The 19,966-nt window shown below is 45.0% G+C and overlaps 1 protein-coding gene across 2 annotated transcripts; it reads right to left on the minus strand.

Moving 5' to 3' along the window:
- Positions 1-61: 61 nt before the first annotated feature.
- LOC109771276 (vacuolar fusion protein MON1 homolog) lies at positions 62-5,975 on the minus strand. Of its 2 annotated transcripts, none has more exons than XM_020329973.4 (15): positions 5,417-5,975; positions 4,965-5,044; positions 4,784-4,855; positions 4,643-4,682; positions 4,386-4,487; positions 4,135-4,256; positions 3,910-4,042; positions 2,671-2,762; positions 2,513-2,594; positions 2,247-2,311; positions 1,842-2,129; positions 1,672-1,763; positions 645-709; positions 438-544; positions 62-357 (listed from the first exon to the last, which is right to left on the minus strand). In XM_020329973.4, exons 1-14 carry the CDS (start codon positions 5,825-5,827, stop codon positions 449-451), a joined length of 1,740 nt encoding a protein of 579 aa, XP_020185562.1. In that variant the 5' UTR covers positions 5,828-5,975; the 3' UTR covers positions 62-357; positions 438-448. The 2 variants fall into 2 exon arrangements, with proteins under 2 accessions (XP_020185562.1, XP_020185560.1); XM_020329971.4 differs by having other exon boundaries at positions 453-544; positions 5,417-5,931.
- Between the last annotated feature and the right edge of the window lie 13,991 nt (positions 5,976-19,966).

Below are 19,966 nucleotides of genomic sequence, written 5' to 3' on the forward strand. Positions count from 1 at the left end.
CGACGATACTAGGAATTCATGTATTTCCAGACTTATCTCAGGCAGAAAGCAAGGTGCCAGCTACTATGAAAAGTTCTGTAATCTTTGTAGACTGAACTTTTTCTGAATTGATTGAACATACAGAAGAACAGAAAAGAAACCCATATAGATGATGTAATCTGGATTCCATGGGGAATTAGGAGGTTACAGGCCGCATAAATGAGAAATGGCACCCGATCGCATCGACGGGATGCACAGGGAAGACCAATTATTGGCTTGAACTTGTCTTGAACAATGATCATCAAGAATAAAACAGGCCACATTTGCGAATGTTACAGAGACAAACCTCATACATCTCCCCAACAGTGATGGTATTGCCTGTGTCGGTATGATAAGTACATGAATCATGAAAACATTCGACGGAAGAGGCAAAAGAAAAGGTACATGAATTTACATACAAGACAAAATATCACCAGGCAATGGTGCTTTCTCCGTATATGAACACTCTGTCCTCTAAATCCCTGATCCACTGGCATACTCTGTTGCATATCTTGATCGCTTGGGTCTGCAAAATACGTGTGCTCAAAGTAAGATCCATCAGGTTATTACACAGTGATAAATGATGGATTGATAGTATTGCTGAACTGTTTGTGGCAGATGCTAACCTTGTCGGCCAGTGGACTGAAGGCTGCATACAGCTCAAAATCCTGGGTTATCCAGCTCAACATAACTGCAACAAAAGGGAAATTATGTAACAAAGTAATTGTGGCACACATAGGTAAACAGGAAATAGCATCACACTTGAGCTAGTAAAATTTGAGGACATCAATGAAACAGAACCACAACTGCAGCAAGTAAAGACATATCTGGTGCCTCATAACAGCTAGCAGCTCATATCCCAATGGGTACGTGTCTATGTGAGCAGAAATGCAGAATGGATGGTACTACTGAATGGTTTTAGGTGTTTGAATGAAGTGTTTCCAGTTCATCCAGTTCAACATAAAATAGAACAGCATGCTGCACATGTGCCTGTATTTGTAAACATTCAAAAACTGGTCTTACAGAAAAGATACAAGATATTAGTTCCCTGCATACTATATGCCCTCATGGTTTCAGAAAAGTACTTCGTTAAATAGCTTTGCTTGCAGAAGTTGAGATCGCACAATTGCGTCATGTGAATGAGAAAAATCTGTGTGACTTTTAGAATCATGTAGCAACTAGAATAAAAGGTAATAGTTTCATCTCTCTCGAAGTTTGAACATGTCATCAAATGGCCATAACTTTTGTCCCTATAACAGGGTCCAGGTACGTACAACCATAGTCAAACTAAAATCTTATATAGTTTCTAGTTCAAATATACCCCCAGACACTAACATATATCACAGAGTTATGGACATAAGTGGAGCTTGATCAAATCTGTCTTTATTATTCTGCAAATTCAGTTTATACATCCCTTTGTTTCCAGAAAAATGATTTGAAGCGATGATATCTAGATCCTAATGGCATATTATTAGTGGCTAATTGGCTCTCAGAGCAGCAAAATACACTAAGAACGATTTGCATATTTCTATAGTTGCTACCTACACATTATATAATAAGAATTATAACTCGGGGAATCAACTAACAGCAACAATCCAATCAAAAATTAATAAAATACAAGGTAGTAAGTTGTGGAGCGCCTGTGTAACTCACCATAATCCTCAGTTCTTCTGAATTGAGTTTTGTGCGGACCAGTTGCTTTATCATGCATGGAAGCATAAACCTTTTGATAAGCCTTGTACAATCTGCACACATCAGGTTTTCTCTCAAAGATGGTTCACTAATACATAAGTAAATAATGTACTATCACCAATATTCAATACCTCTTCTGTTGCTTGGGATTTTTTATGGGCAAGGCAAACTCAGACGATACGTACTGATCAAGATAGACACTTTTGTATATAAAATGCCAAAGTCCAGCTGGTCCACCAATTGCCTCATCAGAAGACAACGGTTGAGAATTTAGGCCTTGAGAAGACTGTGCAGGAGCTGATGTAGATTGAGAAGTAGGATCAATGGGGACATCTTCAACACGCAGTACATTCTCATGCAAAGACCTTTGGACTTCGAGAAGGACATTTGATTTCAATAGAACATCCTGAATGCGGGCCCTAGACATCGTTGACAAAAAGAGTAGTTGTCTCAGTTCCAATACATATTAGGCAACATTCACTCATTATCTTGTGATACTTTTAAGTAAGTCTTGCACAGTTTAATGTGTACCTCACCTTGAATCTTTCAAATCAAAGAAGGCATCTGATCTCGGAGTAAGAAGAGTCAAGTAAGTATTTTCCTGCCATGGAGAAAAGATTAGTTCATATAATAAAATGACTTTCTCAAACCTAAACTAATAAATAAAATTTGATCAACACTGCATATAAACTTCTACAAGCTTCCATCTGTGCCGTAAGACATGCATCATAATTCTCATAATGAGGATATTGCCGGCACACTTAAGTGAACATGCATATTCAGATGCACCTATTTTACTCACATCAAAAAAATGAACATAAGCGTATAGGAAGGCCATAGGATTGTATCTTGGCAAGCATATGGGTGAAAAAGACTCCGAAGTCCTGCGTTAAACAGACAAATCTTGTAAGATGTTTGCAGGTCAAGGTTTTTCATTTTCAGATAGCATGTGATGATTACCTAAAAGATTCGGACGACAATATGAAATTTGCAAGTAGTAATATATCATCAGGATGCAAAGTTGCCTTTTGTGCTCCCACAAGACTAATAACCTGAAAATTAACCAAGATCATAGCTCTCAGAAATAAGAATGCAGAGGACAAAAAATAAAAGATTTATGTATCCATCTCCTTAGACTTGCGAAGTTGCAATCATAAGTGTAATATTTGGCAATGGCCAAAGTTCTGTGTCTCGTGATGGGATGGCAGACGCAATTGGCTAGAAGCACATAATAACTAACATTAGCATGAGCATGAGCAAGGAGCAATCCATATTGGTATTGGTACCGTTTGTCAAGCTACAGAACACAGAAGTCATTGAGTCTACTGAAGAGATCGAAAACATCTGATACCAAAGAACAAAATGGCAATATTTCTACAGAATTCTCAGAAATGTGGCATATCAGCTTGGATATGGTTAAAGACATAACTGATTGACTGACAATAAAGTAAGATTTATGATACTGTTCTATGAACCTTTAGAAAGGTCAAGTGGCATCTAAAATGTATTGAGGAGTAACTATAATAAGAAATGTGTTACATTTTAGCACATAAGCACGATTCCAGCACAGTTTGATTAAAGAGTCCAATGAACTAAGTAGCACAATGGGCAGGAAATTGGACAAACCTGAAATTAACAAACGATGTAGCTCTCACAAAGACAAACAGAGGACTAAAGAAAATAAATGATATATGTTAAATGTCTCCAAACACTAGCAACCACAAGTGCAATGTTTGATATGGATAAAGTTTGGTGCCTTGTGATGGGATGCCAGAAGCCCACCATAACAAATAGTAGCACTAGAAGGAGCAATTTAAATGGTACTGGCACCCTTTGGCAAGCTACAGAGCACAAAAAACTGTAGACTATTCGAGAAAGGCCATTAACTCTACAAAAAGATCAAAGATTCTAATATGGTGATACCAAAGAACACAAATGGGAAGCTTTCTACAGAAGTTCTCAGAAATGTGGAATCCCACTTTGGATATGGTAAAAGACATAACTGACTGACAGACTGACGATAAAGTAAGTTTTATACCCATGTTATATGAAGCTCTAGAAAGTTCAAGTGGCACCTAAAGAGTTTTCAGAAGTAACTATAATAGGAAAAATGTTACATCTTACCAAATAAGCATGACTTCAGTACAGTAAGATGAAAATATCAAATGGGGTTAGTATGAAAATGTAAGTCGGACAAACCTTGTGATCACACATCAACAGTGCAAACAGAACTCCCGAATCAGCAATGTCCTGCAAAACTGCGCTAGCAGCCTGTCTTGTTGCTTGGGCAAGGGGAAGGCATGTGTATGCATGAAGAAATGTAGCGGGATTCCTGTAGAATGGTTCAATATGATTTCAATTAAGTACTAAAGTCCAAAATGTATTAAGATGGGATCTGTGGAAAGGAAAAGGAAACAAGCTAACCAGCTGAATGCACGTATAAGAGATAGGAAAACCGCATCTGTGCCACCTAGAAGTGGTGCCATATCAAATTTGGGATTCTTCTCAAAGCACCTGTTGACCGACTTTGTCAAAATAAGCAACATCTGCAAATTTGTGTTTTCAGACAGAGAAATCAGCATAAGAATGGAAATGCAAGACTGTATAATGATTATGATAACAGTAAAAATACAAGAAATTCAAATGTGTTAAGATGGATGCAACAGTGGAAGCACCTGACCATACATGAGCTCTAGTTGGCCCCTCAATCCTTCAAACGTCTCTTCAGTGCAACTTATACAAACTAAATATATGGGACCTTTGACAAGGAAAACTATCTGAAAGAACAGTGTAAAATCAGCTTAGAATACAAAAAAAAAGGTTTTCCGGTGAAATGCCCATGTCAGTGGTGTCTGATTGTTCAGGCGGCGTGCATTGTCCTGAAGTAAGATTAAAAGAACAGAGTAAATTTGGACAAGGAAGGCCATCTGACCTGATGTTTTCCAGCTCTCACAAATTTGATATGATCACCACTGGATAAAAAGGAAAAAAACACCAAAGTAAATTTCAGTACAGCCCAAAGGAAAGGGTTAAGGAGACTAATCATTGCAATGACCAAAAGCGGATTGCATACCTGTTCTCCACAAAAGAAACAATCGCTTGCAGTGTAGCAGAAAACCCAGCTAACCTGTGCTCATCCCCATACCTAGAAGTTGAACAAGATGAAGGAAATGTGATGTTATGGTTTTACCTGAGAAACTGCAGCAATTCCTGATAAACTCTATCATGAATTCCTCTTTCTTAAGTGTTTTTACCTAGAGTATATCGGCTTGCCGGAGTTGCTCAAGATGAAGAAATGCTTCTTCCTCTTCCTCCATGAAGCTGAACCATCGTCCTGGAACATCATGGATGGAACACATTCAGGGGTGAGACGACACAAACACCTACACCTCCAGCGGTAGCAGCTACTGCGGTGCATGCAAACTTGACTTGAATGCCACCCAGGACACCGAAAAGGTAGCAGAAAACGAAAATTTTGGAAACTATGTACTGCAAGTTTGGTAGTTTTTAGATCCGTACATACAACATTTATGAGTGAGCATGGATATGTATCATCACTGAAGCTAAAGCTACTTAATAATAATGTCTGCGCTCGGCATCGAAATTACTAAATGAGGAATGAATTGAGGGGAGAATAATCCATGCAGCTCAAGAAACAAGAAGACAGAGCGTGCAGTGTAAGATTAAGAGGGCGTGCTGGGGTGACCTCGTCGGCGTGCTTCTTGCCGCGCGCCCAGTCCTCGGCGCCGGGGGGGAGGGGCGGGGCGGGGTCGGGCTCGGCCTCCTCGATGCCGCCGCCGGCGCCGGCGCTGGAGGCGACGCTGCTGCCGCGCTCGCCGGCGTAGCCGCTGCTGCTGGGGCTGGGCGGGCCGGCGTCGCCGTAGGCGTCCTCCTCCTCCTCCTCGAGCCCCTCGAACTCCTCCCTCCGCCGGGACGCGGCCGTGCTGCTCCCGCCCCTGGACGCCGCCGTCACGTACCCCTCGTCGTCCTCGTCCTCCTCGTCGGCGATCTCGTGGCCGCCGGCGGCGGCGGCGAAGTCCGCGGGCAGGTAGGCGCCGCGGAGGGACAGCGCCGCCAGGGCCTCGTCGGCGGCGGGCGGATCGGGGGCCGGATCCATGGCCGCGGAGGGAGTGGGACTAGTGAGGGAGAGGGAGGGGGGTGGAGGAGGAGGAGGTCGATCTATCACCGGTCATCGGGTTAACCGGACCGGTCGGTTTGACCTGACCGCTTGGTAGGAGCTTACTGTGTTGGTAATTGTTGAGTTCATCTCTCTTGGCTAGATTTGCTTTCCAATTGTAGAGTTCATCTTTTGTGTGTGGGTCCCGCGGCGCCTACACCCCCTGACCCCTGCGTCCCTCCTTGAGGCAACACGGGGGAACCCTAGAACTCCGCCGCCGGCCGCCCTCCCCCCCCCCCCCCCCGCGTCCCTTCCCTCCTCCTCGCCGCCGTCGAGGGCCGCTGCCGGGTGGGTCTCTCCTCGGCGCGGCCCCCCTCTCCTAGCCATGGCGTGGCGCTCTTCGTCGGTTGAAGCTTGGTGACGTGGATCAGCGAAGTTTCGGCGGCTGCTCGGCGCGGTGGCTGTGGTGGTGGCGCGGCCCCGTCCGGTGGCGCTGCCTGTGGCAGCGGCGGCCGGGGGTCTCGGCTCCGTCCTATTCGGCTCATCCCGGATCTGAATCTGGCCGGTCGGGATTCGGTCGCTGCTACCTTCAGCTTCAGGCGTGGTGACGCCGGGCCTCCATGGCCGCTGGGCACAATGGTGGTGCAGGCGGCTGGTGGCGCCGCGGCAACTCGCTCCCGACGGTGGATGGCTAGTGGCGGGTCGGTGGTGCTGGCTGGCGGCGCCCGGGGCGCGGATCCAGGGATCTCTGCCCGGATCTGATGCGTCTTCGGCGCTGGACGGCGTCCTTGGGGTGCTCACAGTGATAACCCACAAGTATAGGGGATCAATTGTAGCCTCTTTCGATAAGTAAGAGTGTCGAACCCAACGAGGAGCTAAAGGCAGAACAAATACTCCCTCAAGTTCTATCGACCACCGATACAACTCTACGCACGCTTAACGTTTGCTTTACCTAAAACAAGTATGAAACTAGAAATACTTTGTAGGTGTTGTTGGATAGGTTTGCAAGAATATAAATAGCACGTAAATAAAAACTAGGGGCTGTTTAGATAAAGAAGCAATAAAGTTAGTATAGCGAGTGTGAAAAAGTGGTGGTTGGAGTTGTGAAATTGTTCCTAAGCAATTGACTACTTTACTAGACCGATAGCAAGTTTTGTTGGGGAACGTAGTAATTTCAAAAAAATTCCTACGCACACGCAAGATCATGGTGATGCATAGCAACGAGAGGGGAGAGTGTTGTCTACGTACCCTTGTAGATCGAAAGCGGAAGCGTTAGCACAACGCGGTTGATGTAGTCGTACGTCTTCACGATCCAACCGATCAAGTACCGAACGCACGGCACCTCCGAGTTCAGCACACGTTCAGCCCGATGACGTCCCTCGAACTCCGATCCAGCCGAGTGTTGAGGGAGAGTTTCGTCAGCACGACGGCGTGGTGACGATGATGATGTTCTACCGATGCAGGGCTTCGCCTAAGCACCGCTACAGTATTATCGAGGTGGACTATGGTGGAGGGGGGCACCGCACACGGCTAAAAGATCAAACGATCAATTGTTGTGTCCCTAGGGTGCCCCCTGCCCCGTATATAAAGGAGCAAGGGGGGAGGTGCGGCCGGCCAGGAGGGGGCACGCCAGGAGGAGTCCTACACCCACCGGGAGTAGGACTCCCTCCCTTTTCCTTGTTGGATTTGGAGAAGAGGGGGAAAGAGGTGGAGGAGAAGAAGGAAAGGGGGGCGCCGCCCCCCTCTCCTTGTCCTATTCGGACTAGGGGGAGGGGCGCGCGGCCCTGCCCTGGCCGTCTCTCCTCTTCTCCACAAAGGCCCACTATGGCCCATTAACCCCCGGGGGGTTCCGGTAACCCCTCCAGTACTCCGGTAAAATCCCGATTTCACCCGGAACACTTCTGATATCCAAATATAGGCTTCCAATATATCAATCTTCATGTCTCGACCATTTCGAGACTCCTCGTCATGTCCGTGATCACATCCGGGACTCCGAACAATCTTCGGTATATCAAAACATATAAACTCATAATATAACTGTCCTCGAAACGTCAAGCGTGCGGACCCTACGGGTTCGAGAACTATGTAGACATGACCGAGACACGTCTCCGGTCAATAACCAATAGCGGAACCTGGATGCTCATATTGGCTCCCACATATTCTACGAAGATCTTTATCGGTCAGACCGCATAACAACATACGTTGTTCCCTTTGTCATCGGTATGTTACTTGCTCGAGATTCGATCGTCGGTATCTCAATACCTAGTTCAATCTCTTTACCGGCAAGTCTCTTTACTCGTTCCGTAATACATCATCCCGCAACTAACTCATTAGTTGCAATGCTTGCAAGGCTTAAGTGATGTGCATTACCGAGTGGGCCCAGAGATACCTCTCCGACAGTCGGAGTGACAAATCCTAATCTCGAAATACGCCAACCCAACAAGTACCTTCGGAGACACCTGTAGAGCACCTTTATAATCACCCAGTTACGTTGTGAAGTTTGGTAGCACACAAAGTGTTCCTCCGGTAAACGGGAGTTGCATAATCTCATAGTCATAGGAACATGTATAAGTCATGAAGAAAGCAATAGCAACATACTAAACGATCGAGTGCTAAGCTAACGGAATGGGTCAAGTCAATCACATCATTCTCCTAATGATGTGATCCCGTTAATCAAATGACAACCCATGTCTATGGCTAGGAAACATAACCATCTTTGATCAACGAGCTAGTCAAGTAGAGGCATACTAGTGACACTCTGTTTGTCTATGTATTCACGCAAGTATTATGTTTCCGATTAATACAATTCTAGCATGAATAATAAACATTTATCATGATATAAGGAAATAAATAATAACTTTATTATTGCCTCTAGGGCATATTTCCTTCAGTCTCCCACTTGCACTAGAGTCAATAATCTAGATTACACAGTAATGATTCTAACACCCATGGAGCCTTGGTGCTGATCATGTTTTGCTCGTGGAAGAGGCTTAGTCAACGGGTCTGCAACATACAGATCCGTATGTATCTTGCAAATTTCTATGTCTCCCACCTGGACTAGATCCCGGATGGAATTGAAGCATCTCTTGATGTGCTTGGTTCTCTTGTGAAATCTGGATTCCTTCGCCAAGGCAATTGCTCCAGTATTGTTACAAAAGATTTTCATTGGTCCCGATGCACTAGGTATGACACCTAGATCGGATATGAACTCCTTCATCCAGACTCCTTCATTTGCCGCTTCCGAAGCAGCTATGTACTCCGCTTCACACGTAGATCCCGCCACGACGCTTTGTTTAGAACTGCACCAACTGACAGCTCCACCGTTCAATGTAAACACGTATCCGGTTTGCGATTTAGAATCGTCCGGATCAGTGTCAAAGCTTGCATCAATGTAACCATTTACGATGAGCTCTTTGTCACCTCCATAAACGAGAAACATATCCTTAGTCCTTTTCAGGTATTTCAGGATGTTCTTGACCGCTGTCCAGTGATCCACTCCTGGATTACTTTGGTACCTCCCTGCTAGACTTATAGCAAGGCACACATCAGGTCTGGTACACAGCATTGCATACATGATAGAGCCTATGGCTGAAGCATAGGGAACATCTTTCATTTTCTCTCTATCTTCTGCAGTGGTCGGGCATTGAGTCTTACTCAACTTCACACCTTGTAACACAGGCAAGAACTCTTTCTTTGCTTGATCCATTTTAAACTTCTTCAAAACGTTGTCAAGGTATGTGCTTTGTGAAAGTCCAATTAAGCGTCTTGAACTATCTCTATAGATCTTGATGCCCGATATATACGCAGCTTCACCGAGGTCTCTCATTGAAAAACTCTTATTCAAGTATCCCTTTATGCTATCTAGAAATTCTATATCATTTCCAATCAGCAATATGTCATCCACATATAATATCAGAAATGCTACAGAGCTCCCACTCACTTTCTTGTAAATATAGGCTTCTCCAAAAGTCTGTACAAAACCAAATGCTTTGATCACACTATCAAAGCGTTTATTCCAACTCCGAGAGGCTTGCACCAGTCCATAAATGGATCGCTGGAGCTTGCACACTTTGTTAGCTCCCTTTGGATCGACAAAACCTTCCGGTTGCATCATATACAACTCTTCTTCCAGAAATCCATTCAGGAATGCAGTTTTGACATCCATTTGCCAAATTTCATAATCATAGAATGCGGCAATTGCTAACATGATTCGGACAGAATTAAGCATCGCTACGGGTGAGAAGGTCTCATCGTAGTCAATCCCTTGAACTTGTCGAAAACCTTTTGCAACAAGTCGAGCTTTATAGACAGTAACATTACCATCAGCGTCAGTCTTCTTCTTGAAGATCCATTTATTCTCAATTGCTTGCCGATCATCGGGCAAGTCAACCAAAGTCCACACTTTGTTCTCATACGCGGATCCAATCTCAGATTTCATGGCCTCAAGCCATTCGGAATCTGGGCTCACCATCGTTCTTCATAGTTCGTAGGTTCGTCATGGTCTAGTAACATAACCTCCAGAGCAGGATTACCGTACCACTCTGGTGCGGATCTTACTCTGGTTGACCTACGAGGTTCAGTAACAACTTGATCTGAAGTTCCATGATCATCATCATTAACTTCCTCACTAATTGGTGTAGGCGTCACAGGAACAGATTTCTGTGATGAGCTACCTTCCAATAAGGGAGCAGGTACAGTTACCTCATCAAGTTCTACTTTCCTCCCACTCACTTCTTTCGAGAGAAACTCCTTCTCTAGAAAGGATCCATTCTTAGCAACGAATGTCTTGCCGTCGGATCTGTGATAGAAGGTGTACCCAACAGTCTCCTTTGGGTATCCTATGAAGACACATTTCTCCGATTTGGGTTCGAGCTTATCAGGTTGAAGCTTTTTCACATAAGCATCGCAGCCCCAAACTTTAAGAAACGACAACTTTGGTTTCTTGCCAAACCACAGTTCATAAGGCGTCGTCTCAACGGATTTCGATGGTGCCCTATTTAACGTGAATGCAGCCGTCTCTAAAGCATAACCCCAAAACGATAGCGGTAAATCAGTAAGAGACATCATAGGTCGCACCATATCTAGTAAAGTACGATTACGACGTTCGGACACACCATTACGCTGTGGTGTTCCGGGTGGCGTGAGTTGCGAAACTATTCCGCATTGTTTTAAATGTAGACCAAACTCGTAACTCAAACATTCACCTCCACGATCAGATCGTAGAAACTTTATTTTCTTGTTATGATGATTTTCAACTTCACTCTGAAATTCTTTGAACTTTTCAAACGTTTCAGACTTATGTTTCATTAAGTAGATATACCCATATCTGCTTAAATCATCTGTGAAGGTGAGAAAATAACGATATCCGCCATGAGCCTCAACATTCATCGGACCGCATACATCTGTATGTATGATTTCCAACAAATCTGTTGCTCTCTCCTTAGTACCGGAGAACGGCGTTTTAGTCATCTTGCCCATGAGGCACGGTTCGCAAGTACCAAGTGATTCATAATCAAGTGGTTCCAAAAGTCCATTAGTATGGAGTTTCTTCATGCGCTTTATACCGATATGACCTAAACGGCAGTGCCACAAATAAGTTGCACTATCATTATCAACTCTGCATATTTTGGCTTCAACATTATGAATATGTGTATCACTACTATCGAGATTCATAAAAAATAGACCACTCTTTAAGGGTGCATGACCATAAAAGATATTACTCATATAAATAGAACAACCATTATTCTCTGATTTAAATGCATAACCGTCTCGCATCAAACAAGATCCAGATATAATGTTCATGCTCAACGCTGGCACCAAATAACAATTATTCAGGTCTAATACTAATCCCGAAGGTAGATGTAGAGGTAGCGTGCTGACGGCGATCACATAGACTTTGGAACCGTTTCCCACGCGCATCGTCACCTCGTCCTTAGCCAGTGTTCGCTTAATCCGTGGTCCCTGTTTTGAGTTGCAAATATTAGCAACAGAACCAGTATCAAATACCCAGGTGCTACTGCGAGCTCTGGTAAGGTACACATCAATAACATGTATATCACATATACCTTTGTTCACCTTGCCATCCTTCTTATCCGCCAAATACTTGGGGCAGTTCCGCTTCCAGTGACCAGTCCGCTTGCAGTAGAAGCACTCAGTCTCAGGCTTAGGTCCAGACTTGGGCTTCTTCTACTGAGCAGCAACTTGCTTGCTGTTCTTCTTGAAGTTCCCCTTCTTCTTCCCTTTGCCCTTCTTCTTGAAACTGGTGGTCTTATTGACCATCAACACTTGATGCTCCTTCTTGATTTCTACCTCCGCAGCCTTTAGCATTGCGAAGAGCTCGGGAATCGTCTTATCCATCCCTTGCATGTTATAGTTCATCACGAAGCTCTTGTAGCTTGGTGGCAGTGATTGAAGAATTCTGTCAATGACACTATCATCTGGAAGATTAACTCCCAGTTGAATCAAGTGATTGTAGTACCCAGACATCTTGAGTATATGCTCACTGACAGAACTATTCTCCTCCATCTTGCAGCTGTAGAACTTATTGGACAATTCATATCTCTCAATCCGGGCATTCTTTTGAAATATTAACTTCAATTCCTGGAACATCTCATATGCTCCATGACGTTCAAAACGTCGTTGAAGTCCCGGTGCTAAGCCGTAAAGCATGGCACACTGAACTATCGAGTAGTCATCAACACGTGACTGCCAGGCATTCACAATGTCTGCAGTCGCTGGCGCAGGTGGTACACCTAGCGGTGCTTCCAGGACGTAACTCTTTTGAGCAGCAATGAGGATAATCCTCAAGTTACAGACCCCGTCCGTGTAATTGCTACCATCATCTTTCAACTTTGCTTTCTCAAGGAACGCATTAAAATTCAACGGAACAACAGCACGGGCCATCTATCTACAATCAACATAGACAAGCAAGATACTATCAGGTACTAAGTTCATGATAAATTTAAGTTCAATTAATCATATTACTTAAGAACTCCCACTTAGATAGACATCCCTCTAATCCTCTAAGTGATCACGTGATCCAAATCAACTAAACCATAACCGATCATCACGTGAAATGGATTAGCTTTCAATGGTGAACATCAGTATGTTGATCATATCTACTATATGATTCACGCTCGACCTTTCGGTCTCAGTGTTCCGAGGCCATATCTGCATATGCTAGGCTCGTCAAGTTTAACCTGAGTATTCCGCGTGTGCAAAACTGTCTTGCACCCGTTGTAGATGGACGTAGAGCTTATCACACCCGATCATCATGCGGTGTCTGGGCACGACGAACTTTGGCAACGGTGCATACTCAGGGAGAACACTTTTATCTTGAAATTTAGTGAGAGATCATCTTATAATGCTACCATCAACCAAAGCAAGATAAGATGCATAAAAGATAAACATCACATGCAATCGATATAAGTGATATGATATGGCCATCATCATCTTGTGCTTGTGATCTCCATCTCTGAAGCACCGTCATGATCACCATCGTCACCGGCGCGACACCTTGATCTCCATCATAGCATCGTTGTCGTCTCTCCAATCTTATGCTTCTACGACTATCGCTACCGCTTAGTGATAAAGTAAAGCATTACAGGGCGATTGCATTGCATACAATAAAGCGACAACCATATGGCTCCCGCCAGTTGCAGATAACTCGGTTACAAAACATGATCATCTCATACAATAAAATTTAGCATCATGTCTTGACCATATCACATCACAACATGCCCTGCAAAAACAAGTTAGATGTCCTCTACTTTGTTGTTGCAAGTTTTACGTGGCTGCTACGGGCTTAGCAAGAACCGTTCTTACCTACGCATCAAAACCATAACGATAGTTTGTCAAGTTGGTGCTGTTTTAACCTTCGCAAGGACCGGGCGTAGCCACACTCGGTTCAACTAAAGTTGGAGAAACTGACACCCGCCAGCCACCTGTGTGGAAAGCACGTCGGTAGAACCAGTCTCGCGTAAGCGTACGCGTAATGTCGGTCCGAGCCGCTTCATCCAACAATACCGCCGAACCAAAGTATGACATGCTGGTAAGCAGTATGACTTATATCGCCCACAACTCACTTGCGTTCTACTCGTGCATATGACATCTACGCATAAAACCTGGCTCGGATGCCACTGTTGGGGAACGTAGTAATTTCAAAAAAATTCCTACGCACACGCAAGATCATGGTGATGCATAGCAACGAGAGGGGAGAGTGTTTTCCACGTACCCTTGTAGACCGAAAGCGGAAGCGTTAGCACAACGCGGTTGATGTAGTCGTACGTCTTCATGATCCGACCGATCAAGTACCGAACGCACGACACCTCCGAGTTCAGCACACGTTCAGCCCGATGACGTCCCTCGAACTCCGATCCAGCCGAGTGTTGAGGGAGAGTTTCGTCAGCACGACGGCGTGGTGACGATGATGATGTTGTACCGATGCAGGGCTTCGCCTAAGCACCGCTACAGTATTATCGAGGTGGACTATGGTGGAGGGGGGCACCGCACACGGCTAAAAGATCAAATGATCAATTGTTGTGTCCCTAGGGTGCCCCCTGCCCCCGTATATAAAGGAGCAAGGGGGGAGGTGCGACCGGCCAGGAGGGGGCGCGCCAGGAGGAGTCCTACTCCCACCGGGAGTAGGACTCCCTCCCTTTTCCTTGTTGGATTTGGAGAAGAGGGGGAAAGAGGTGGAGGAGAAGAAGGAAAGGGGGGGCGCCGCCCCCCTCTCCTTGTCCTATCCGGACTAGGGGGGAAGGGGCGCGCGGCCCTGCCCTGGCCGCCTCTCCTCTTCTCCACAAAGGCCCACTATGGCCCATTAACCCCCGGGGGGTTCCGGTAACCCCTCCGGTACTCCGGTAAAATCTCGATTTCACCCGGAACACTTCCGATATCCAAATATAGGCTTCCAATATATCAATCTTCATGTCTCGACCATTTCAAGACTCCTCGTCATGTCCGTGATCACATCCGGGACTCCGAACAATCTTCGGTACATCAAAACATATAAACTCATAATATAACTGTCATAGAAACGTTAAGCGTGCGAACCCTACGGGTTCGAGAACTATGTAGACATGACCGAGACACGTCTCCGGTCAATAACCAATAGCGGAACCTGGATGCTCATATTGGCTCCCACATATTCTAGAAAGATCTTTATCGGTCAGACCGCATAACAACATACATTGTTCCCTTTGTCATCGGTATGTTACTTGCCCGAGATTCGATCGTCGGTATCTCAATACCTAGTTCAATCCCGTTACCGGCAAGTCTCTTTACTCGTTCCATAATACATTATCCCACAACTAACTCATTAGTTGCAATGCTTGCAAGGCTTAAGTGATGTGCATTACCGAGTGGGCCCAGAGATACATCTCCGACAATCGGAGTGACAAATCCTAATCTCGAAATACGCCAACCCAACAAGTACCTTCGGAGACACCTGTAGAGCACCTTTATAATCACCCAGTTACGTTGTGACGTTTGGTAGCACACAAAGTGTTCCTCCGGTAAACGGGAGTTGCATAATCTCATAGTCATAGGAACATGTATAAGTCATGAAGAAAGCAATAGCAACATACTAAACGATCGAGTACTAAGCTAACGGAATGGGTCAAGTCAATCACATCATTCTCCTAATGATGTGATCCCGTTAATCAAATGACAACCCATGTCTATGGCTAGGAAACATAACCATCTTTGATCAACGAGCTAGTCAAGTATAGGCATACTAGTGACACTCTGTTTGTCTATGTACTCACACAAGTATTATGTTTCCGGTTAATACAATTCTAGCATGAATAATAAACATTTATCATGATATAAGGAAATAAATAATAACTTTATTATTGCCTCTAGGGCATATTTCCTTCAAGTTTTATGTGGGAGAGGCCACTGCTAGCATGTCATCCCTGACTTGGAATTCTATGCACTTATGATTGGAACTATTAGCAAGCATCCGCAACTACTAACGTTCATTAAGGTAAAACCCAACCATAGCATTAAGATATATTGGTCCCCCTTGAATCCTGTATGCATCAATTTCTATGCTAGGTTGAAGCTTCTGTCACTCTTGCCCTCATATACATAGTCCTATCGACATACAACTAACCCTATGTTGTGATCCACACGCGTGCTCATATGATGGGCACCAAAGGACAGCAACATAACCACAAGCAAATTAAACCAATTATAGCAATTCACCAATTACCGATAGGACAAAAAAAATATACTCAGACATCATAGGATGTCAACACATCATTGGATAATAATATGAAGCATAAAGCACCATGTTCAAGTAGAGGGTACAGCGGGTTGCGGGAGAGTGGACCGCTATAGATAGATGGGGGAAGGTGATGAAGATGTTGGTGAAGATTGTGGTGACAATGATGGCCCCGGCGGCGTTCTGGCGCCACCGGAAGCGAGGGGGAGAGAGACCCCCTCCTTCTCCTTCTTCCTTGGCCTTCTCCCTAGGTGGGAGAAGGGTTCTCCCTCTGGTCCTTGGTCTCCATGGCGTGGGAGGGGCGAGAGCCCCTCCGAGATTGGATCTGTCTCTTTGTCTCTCTCTGTTTCTGCGTTCCAGATTCTGGCCTTTCACCGTTTCTTATATTCCCGGAGATCCGTAACTCCGATTGGGCTGAATTTTGGACACGATCTCTATCCGGATATTAGCTTTCTTGCGGCGAAAGAAGGGCTCCAACCGCTTTACGGGGTGTCCACGAGGGTCAGGGGCGCGCCTGCCCCCCCGGGGCGCGGCCCCCTGCCTCGTGGCCCCCTCGGGCATCGTCTCGCGTTGATTCTTCTTCCCAAAAATCATAAATATTTCAAAAAAAATCTCCGTCAGTTTTTATCCCGTTTGGACTCCGTTTGATATGGGTTTTCTGCGAAACAAAAAACATGCAACAAACAGGAACTGGCACTGGGCACTGGATCAATATGTTAGTCCCAAAAATAGTATAAAAAGTTGCCAAAAGTATATGAAAGTTGTATAATATTGGCATGGAACAATAAAAAATTATAGATACGACGGAGACGTATCAGCATGCCCAAGCTTAATTCCTGCTCGTCCTCGAGTAGGTAAATGATAAAAAAGAAATTTTTTGATGTGAAATGCTACCTAGCATAATCTTGATCATGTAATCTAATCATGGCATGAATATTAAGACACGAGTGATTCAAAGCAATAGTCTATCATTTGACATTAGGACAATAATACTTCAAGCATACTAATAAAGCAATCATGTCTTTTCAAAACAACATGGCAAAGAAAGTTATCCCTACAAAATCATATAGTCTGGCTATGCTCCATCTTCACCACACAAAGTATTTAAATCATGCACAACCCCGGAATTAGCCAAGCAATTGTTTCATACTTTAGTGTTCTCAAACTTTTTAACCTTTCACGCAATACATGAGCGTGAGCCATGGACATAGCACTATAGGTGGAATAGAATATGGTGATTGTGGAGAAGACAAAAGGGAGGAAGATAGTCTCACATCAACTAGGCGTATCAACGGGCTATGGAGATGCCCATCAATAGATATCAATATGAGTGAGTAGGGATTGCCATGCAACGGATGCACTAGAGCTATAAGTGTATGAAAGCTCAAAGGAAACTAAGTGGGTGTGCATCCAACTTGCTTGCTCACGAAGACCTAGGGCATTTTGAGGAAGCCCATCATTGGAATATACAAGCCAAGTTCTATAATGAAAAATTATCACTAGTATATGAAAGTGAAAGCATAGGAGACTCTCTCTATGAAGAACATGGTGCTACTTTGAAGCACAAGTGTGGTAAAAGGATAGTAGCATTGCCCCTTCTCTCTTTTTCTCTTATTTTTTTATTTTCTCTTTTTTTGGTGGGCTTCTTTGGCCTCTTTTGTTTATTTGGGCTTCTTTGGCCTCTTTTATTTTTCATAAAGTCCGGAGACTCATCCCAACTTGTGAGGGAATCATTGCTTCCATCATCCTTTCCTCACATGGGACAATGCTCTAATAATGATGATCATCACACTTTATTTACTTACAACTTAATATTACAACTCAATAAAACTAATACATGATGACTCTATGAATGCCTCTGGCAGTGTACCAGGATGTGCAATGATCTAGCATAGCAAAGATATCAAAAAACGGACAAGCCATGAAAATATCATGCTAGCTATCTTACGATCATGCAAAGCAATATGACAATGAACGCTCAAGTCATGTATATGATGATGATGGAAGTTGCATGGCAATATATCTCGGAATGGCTATGGAAATGCCATAATAGGTAGGTATGGTGGCTGTTTTGGGGAAGGTATATCATGGGTGTAATGCACCGGCGAAAGTTGCGCGGTACTAGAGAGGCTAGTAATGGTGGAAGGGTGAGAGTGCGTATAATCCATGGACTCAACATTAGTCATAAAGAACTCACATACTTATTGCAAAAGTCTAGAAGCTATTGAAACAAAGTACTACACGCATGCCCCTAGGGGAAGGGTTGGTAGGAGTTAACCATCGCGTGATCCCGACCTCAACACAAAGGATGGCAATAAAAAAAATCATGCTCCGACTTCATCACATAACGGTTCACCATACGCGCATGCTTCGGGAGTCACAAACCTCAACACAAGTATTTCTACTAATCCACAATTACTCACTAGCATGACTCTAATATCACCATCTTTATATCGCAAAACTATTGCAAGGAATCAAACATATCATATTCAGTCTACACGTTTTATGTAGGATTATATGACTAACCATGTGAATGACCAATTCCCGTCATCTCTCTAAATAGATATAAGTAAAGCAAGAGAGAGTTTAATTCTTTCTACAAAAGATATGCCCACGCTCTAACAAATATAAGTGAAGCAAAAGAGCATTCTACAAATGGCGGTTTTCTATGTGAAGAGAAACAGGCAATCCAAACTTCAAATGATATAAGTGAAGCAGATGAAGCATTCTATAAAGCCATACTCAAAAGATATAAGTGAAGTGCAATGAGCATTCTATAAATCAACCAAGGACTATCTCATACCAGCATGGTGCATAAAAGAAAAGTGAAAACTAAATGCAAAAGACGCTCCAAGATTTGCACATATCACATGAATGAAACGAATCCGAAAACATACCGATACTTGTTGAAGAAAGATGGGATGCCTTCAGGGGCATCCCCAAGCTTAGACGCTTGAGTCTCCTTGAATATTTACTTGGGGTGCCTTGGGCATCCCCAAGCTTGAGCTCTTGCCTCTCCTCCTTCTCCTCACATCAAGACCTCCTCGATCTTCGAACACTTCATCCACTCAAAACTTAACCGAACTTTTAGTGGCGGGGTTAGTGAATATGGCAAAGAAATCCCATCATGTACTGCTGTAACATTTTTCCATAATTATAAACAAACATCACCCACTGTATTCTATCACAATTCTATGGCCTCAAGTAAAGGAGGCTTCAACAAGAATTCAAACATATGCAAATAATCCGCCGCCTCCCTGCAACGCTGCCGCCAGAGGGCCGGCCGGCGAAGCCTGGCCACGCCCAGGGATGGCGGCGGCAGGGCGATTTTGTTTCCCCCACCCCTTTCCTACACCGGACCCCCGCTTCGCCGCCGCCTCCCTGCAACGCTGCCGCAAGAGGGCCGGCCGGCATGGCCGCGCCGGGCTTGAGGATGGTCACGGCGGTCTCCCCGCCTCCCACCACCTCGCGCCAGAGCCCTGCACCCCCACCACCACGTCGCGCTGGAGCCCCCTTCCTCCCATGGCCACAGTTCAGATCTGGCGTGCCATGGGCTCTCCCTCCCGTCCAGCTGTTTCGGCCCCCTCCTGCTGCTCCGGTGCGGTGGCGCGGCCTTGCTCGCGGTGACCTACCCCCGTCCGCCTCCTGTCTTCCGTGGGCGCGACTCTTGCTGCTGCTGATTGGGGCGGGTGAGGCCCTTGGGTGAGGTGGCCGGGCAGGCCAGGGCTTGGTCCCGCCTCGGTGCGAGCCACCCTCCGTCCCTGACGGCGTCTCCTCCAAGCTGCGGCAACGACTTGCGTATGTGTGGTCACGGCGTCCTTTGGCAGGCAGCTGAAGTTTCACTGTGGTTCTTGGTTGGCACTGCTCCGGTCCGGGCGTCCACGGACCTGCGTTCTCAAGTGTCCATGATC

This window comes from Aegilops tauschii, chromosome 3, assembly GCF_002575655.3.
Source record: "Aegilops tauschii subsp. strangulata cultivar AL8/78 chromosome 3, Aet v6.0, whole genome shotgun sequence".
Taxonomy (NCBI): Eukaryota; Viridiplantae; Streptophyta; class Magnoliopsida; order Poales; family Poaceae; genus Aegilops; species Aegilops tauschii.

Excerpts from the sequence above, each read along its gene's own strand:
- LOC109771276 (XM_020329971.4), bottom strand. The coding sequence starts at position 5,827 with ATGGATCCGGCCCCCGATCCGCCCGCCGCCGACGAGGCCCTGGCGGCG. Across the intron at positions 4,257-4,385 it reads TAGAGCTCATGTATGGTCAG|ATGTTGCTTATTTTGACAAA; the intron begins GTGCTTCCACTG and ends ACAAATTTGCAG. Across the intron at positions 358-452 it reads GGAGAAAGCACCATTGCCTG|GCAATACCATCACTGTTGGG; the intron begins GTGATATTTTGT and ends ATACCGACACAG.